The following is a 5,617-nucleotide window of genomic DNA, read 5'->3' on the forward strand; positions in this document are numbered from 1 at the left end:
TATCTCCAAAGAGGTGAGAGAAAGGAGAAATACAAAGGCAAAGGGAAAGGAAAGAGTAAAAGGTAGGGAAGAGGAGGAAAAGAAAGAAGAGCAAATAATAAAATATTATTGGGGAGACATGGTCCAAGAAGAGAAGCGGAGAGCAGAGCCTGGCTGTGCATCCGGTGGTGTTCCCGTCTAGCTGGCCAATGGCCGTGGTGTGAGTACTCCCACCATGCCTGATTGATCTTAAGCTCCCAGTGTGACATCACCAAATGTGGAGCTGGGGGAGATGCACACAGTTGTCTCCCACAGCTGTATGCCCTGGGGCTCCAACCTACCCCTGTTTGCATCTCCCAGAACACACAGGAAAGAAAACTCCTAAAGCAGCCCACCCACCAAAAAACAGCAAAGGCAGGGGAAGAACAAAGGGGCGTTTCCTCCCCCACTGCCCAGTCCATTACTGGTTGCAGCAGGGGGAAGGGTTGAGACCTACTTTGTGTTCCAGCAGGTGATCAAGGGCTTCATGGTGTGGTGGGTGTGGTCGATAGTCAGGGCCTCCAGAAGCCAGTGGAGGGCACAGAGCTGGCGGAAGAGGGGTTCCCTGCAAAGACAGAGAGAGGAAGCACAGTGAGATCCCGTCAGAATAACATTCTTCACAACTGTGCGGGCTCCCAGTTAGAGATGTTGTCCTGCTCATGCCTGTGTACTCCCCATGCATCAACTCATTAATCCTTTGCAGTGGCCCCATTTTACAGATGAGGAACCCGAGGCTCAGAGGAGTTAAGGAACCTGTGCCACGTCACTGGGCTAGTAGGTGGCAGAGCCATGATTTGACCTAAGATACCCTATGCCAGTGACTGGGGAGTTGTGTGTGAGAAAAGGAGAGATGATGAAGGGGTACCACGGCTGGAGTTCTTGACTTGGGCAATGAGGGGATTGAAGGAAATTAATATCCGACAGGTATCCAATCGTTCACCTGATGAAAGTACAATAAATACATTAAGAGTGTTGAAGAAGTCTGGAAATCCAGGGAAATTAGTGTATTCACTATGCTTCTCCGCCACCCCCAGATTAACAGTTGGACCCATTGCTTTAAATGTATAAATCTTTTGAACACTGAAGAAAAATATATTGAACTATTATTTGAAAATCCAACTAAATCCTGTTTAAAATATGTCTAACTTGTATTTGCTGATTTTGGGGGGCATCTTGTGTTACTATGAGCCAGGCGCTGACTAGGCCCAGGTCTGCGGGGGTATGAATCATTACCCACACGTTAGAGAAGAGCAAACAGCTCAGAGAGGCACAGTCATCTTGCTCTAGGTCACACATCTTGTTGGTGACAGAGATGGGATGTGACTGCCTCACTTCATGTTCCCAACATCCCTGTAGGGAGGGGACTGCCATTATGTTCTCCTTGTGGACCAGGGCCTCGAGGCTCAGAGAGGTAACGCGAGTTGCTCGAGGTCACGCTCGGATTTGACCTCGAGGATTAGTGAGGATTTGAACCCGAGTCTGTTTAACCCCAGAAACTGTGCTTCCCTGGGCCTGACCTCTGATTATTCGAGGCCCCGACGAAGCCAGCGCAGTGGCCGCCTGAGAGGGAGGTTAGCAGAGGGTTAACCTGCTGCACGTTCCCTGGGAAGAGGTGGAGTCCTCACCAGCACCTCCTCCCTCACGGTTTCACCTCTTAAGCTAATGGGCAGGCTGCCTCCATTATCAACCTGTGTGGTCACTCTTCTCTGAAGCTGTGCCCAGCCTTCATCGATGCCCCCAGGGCCCCTGCACCTGCTGCTCAGGGACAGGAAGGAGTCCACCTGCCCTGCTTCCAGGAAAGCCCCACCGCAGAGGCTGACGCCCATGCCGGGCTCACGTCCCAAGCTGACCCGGGGCCATCCTGGAAATCCCTTTCGGAGGCTATGGCCCCCACGTACCCCACACATCCCACGTCCCATCCCAAGAGACTGGGGTGATCGTATCCACCAGGCCTTAGGAACAAACCCAGGGTCAGCAGCTCTTTTTTCTCCTCTGGAGCCCCCTCCTGCCTCCTTTCCTTCCTTCCACAGATTATTTACTGAGCACCCACTATTCCTTCTCCTTTAATATAAAGGACCCGTCAGCCCACAGCCCTTCCCATTTTCTCTCTCTTCCCCCTTAATGCCACCTTGGCCCCCACCCCCTTTTGGCAGCTCTGGGCGCTGGGCCATGTCCAGCACTTCACCAAGAGCAGCAAGCAGCGAGCTGGGTTGTGTGCCTGGCCCTGTGCCTAATACCGCACGTCACCCTCACAGTATCCCCAGGAGGTTGTAAAAGGCCCTGGAGATCCCCCCTCTTCTGTTTACAACTCAGAGCCCCTGCAGGCTTGGGCTTTGGGTTGGGTGAGGTGGGTACAGGGAACGGGGGAGGGGTGAGTAAAGGGAGGTCATTGGGGATGTGGGGTCTGCTTGGTCGCAGGGGGATGTGAGGATGTGAGCATCAGATTCAATTCTGCAGGTAATAAGCACAGGTGCACACCCGACCCTGTCCTCCCTGTGAAATGCAGGGCATAATGGATGAGAATGCTGACCAGGGTGCACACGCATGCTTCCGAAACCCCTGGGCACCCTGTGGTCAGTGGGCCTGGAGAGCCCACTTTGTTGAAACTGCCATGCCAGCCAGAGTATGTGAGGGTGTAAGCATCCCCGAACAGAAGACAATGTTTTTCCCATTTAGTAAGAGAAGTCGGAAGATGCCTACCAAGGCCTTCCAGGCCCCCATGCAGACTGCCAAGGGCAGACCTGGACGCAGGTCACGGGCACTGCCCTCCCCACACAGTCGCTTCAATGAAAGGCTGCGAGGGACAGGCCAGTCATCTCAGGGCTGTTTCTCATTCCTGGAGACTATTCTCTCTCACCCCTTCAAAGATCAAAGTCAAGCACAGCCAGCATGGCTCAGTATTGAGCATCAACCTATGAACCAGGAGGTCACGGTTCGATTCTCGGTCAGGGCACATGCCTGAGTTGCAGGCTTGATCCACAGTAAGGGGACGTGCAGGAGGCAGCCAATCCATGATTCTCTCTCATCGTTGATGTTTCTATCTCTCCCTCTCTCTTCCTCTCTGAAATCAATAAAAATATATTTTAAAAAATGAAGATCAAAGTCAAGTCTCCATTGACATGATTGAATTGATCCTCACAAAGTTAGTTGAGAATTTTCAGCTGGTTTGGGGATCAGTTGCATTGGGATTGAAGGGACTAAGCAGCTCAGTCCACACTGGTTGACATGCTGACTGAGGATGTGAGAACTGACCGCATGCCCTGCCTTTGGCAGACTGAGTACAGAATGCCTCGGTGCACCACCCCTCCCTGACTTTGCAGCTCCCCCAGCAAGAGGTGGAGTATTTTTTCTTATTCCGTGTATCTGGGCTGGACTGATGCCTTGCTGTGGCCAGTGAAGGTGGTGGAAGGATCACTGTGTCCATTTTGAGCTTAAGCCTCAAGAGACTAGATCAGGGGTGGGCAAACTTTTTGACTCGAGGGCCACAATATGTTCTTAAACTGGACTGGAGGGCCAGAACAAAAGCATGGATGGAGTGTTTGTGTGAACTAATATAAATTCAAAGTAAACATCATTACATAAAAGGGTACGCTCTTTTTTTTTTTTTAGTTTTATTCATTTCAAACGGGCCGGATTCAGCCCGCGGGCTGTAGTTTGCCCACGGCTGGACTAGATGCTTTGGCTCTTGTTCTTGGAACCTTCATGTCCATCACATGAACGAGCCTGAGCTGGGATGATGAGAGACGCGGGGCTCAGTCACTCCTGTTACCCTAGCCAACAACCTGAAAATGAGGCCATCCTAGATGGGCTGACCTCCAGCTCGCCCATCCGCAGGGTGCACACACATACACTAGCCCAGCCAGGAGTAGCCAAGCTGGCCTGGACCAGAAGAGCCACCCAGCTAACCTGTAGACTTAGGAGCAGTAACAAGTGGTTGCTGTCTTAAGCCACCCACTCTGAGGCGGGTCTGTAACACAGCAATAGACTACTGATAGAGTCATCAAATGCAGCAGAGCCTTTTGGCAGCCAAGGAGAAGAAAGTGCAGCTTCAGTCCGGGCAGGAGTCGGCAGACTGCTGCCAGTGGGCCTACTGCCTGTGTTGGCAAATAAAACTTTTTTTGGAACACGGCCACATCCATTCATTGTAGCTTTCATACTGCCACGGCAAAGCTAAATAGTTTCAAGAGAGACCATCTGCTCTGCAAAGGCTAAATTATTTATTGTCTGTCCCTTTAAGAAAAAGTTTGCTGATTCCTGGTCTGGGGCATAACAGATGATGATGATGATGATGATGATGATGATGATGATGATAAATATAATAGTAGTAGCCCAGCTAACAAACCTGATACAAGATCTAACTTAGGAGCTAGGAGATCAGGATTCCTGTTGAGAGAACTTAGGCAGGGTTTCCCCCCTCTCTGAGCTACAGTTTCCCCATCTGGCATTGAAGGAAGATGAGCAAGAAACTTTCCAGTTACTTCCAGTTGATTTGAGCCTCAGTTTGCTCACACCAAATGAATGGAGGGTGGGGCATACATTTTTTCCAGGCTTTCCACCCCCACCCCCTATTCCCCCCACCTCCCATCCCCAGATGACTGGGATGCAAGTGAAAGCGAGACCCACTGATCTTCACCATTTGGCTTCAGAGGCTCATCCATGGCAGAGACAAGGGCTTCCAAGAGACATTAGGAGAAATGGCAAGGCCTGTTGATGTTTTAAGAACATCATCCTTCAGCTGCCAGTTGGAATGTCCCTGAACAAATAAGTCTATCTAGAAGCCAATCACAATATCTACCAGAGGGAAGTATGTAGGAGGAAAGTAGGGAGTGAGGTGTCAAAAGCTGGAATATTAGGGAAGGGTAGGGATGTGTCCAAACACATGGTAGTGGTGGTGATGGTGATGATGATAGTGATGGTGATGATGGTAGTGATGGTAGTGGTGGTGATGGTGATGGTGATGATGATGATAGTGATGGTGATGATGATGGTGATGATGATGATAGTGATGGTGATGATGATGATGGTAGTGGTGGTGATGGTGATGATGATATTTGATGGTGATGATGATGGTGATGACGATGATGGTAATGGTGGTGATGGTGGTGATGATAGTGATAGTGATGATGATGGTAGTGGTGGTGATGGTGATGATGATAGTGATGGTGATGGTGATGATGATGATGATGATGATAGTGATGGTGATGGTGATGATGATGATGGTAGTGGTGGTGATGGTAGTGATGATGATGATGATGATAGTGGTGGTGATGGTGATGATGATAGTGATGGTGATGGTGATGATGATGATGGTAGTGGTGGTGATGGTGATGATGATGATGATGGTGATGATGATGATGATAGTGGTGGTGATGATGATGATGGTAGTGGTGGTGATGGTGATGATGATGATGGTGATGATGATGATGGTGATGATGATGATGGTAATGGTGGTGATGGTGATGATGATAGTGATGATGATGATGATAGTGGTGGTGATGGTGATGATGATAGTGATGGTGATGGTGATGATGATGATGGTAGTGGTGGTGCATGGTGATGATGATAGTGATGATGATGATGATAGTGGTGGTGATGGTGA

At 49.8% G+C, this 5,617-nt stretch overlaps 1 protein-coding gene across 1 annotated transcript in view; it reads right to left on the minus strand.

The window, feature by feature from the left end:
- CCDC60 (coiled-coil domain containing 60) overlaps window positions 1-5,617 on the minus strand; it is a 97,907-nt gene that overhangs the window by 24,027 nt on the left and 68,263 nt on the right. The window contains exon 4 of the mRNA XM_023760415.1: window positions 476-583. Within this exon, the coding sequence (XP_023616183.1) occupies window positions 476-583 (108 nt within the window). The remainder of the gene's footprint in view (window positions 1-475; window positions 584-5,617) is intronic.

Source organism: Myotis lucifugus, unplaced genomic scaffold (genome assembly GCF_000147115.1).
Source record: "Myotis lucifugus unplaced genomic scaffold, Myoluc2.0 scaffold_181, whole genome shotgun sequence".
NCBI lineage: Eukaryota > Metazoa > Chordata > Mammalia > Chiroptera > Vespertilionidae > Myotis > Myotis lucifugus.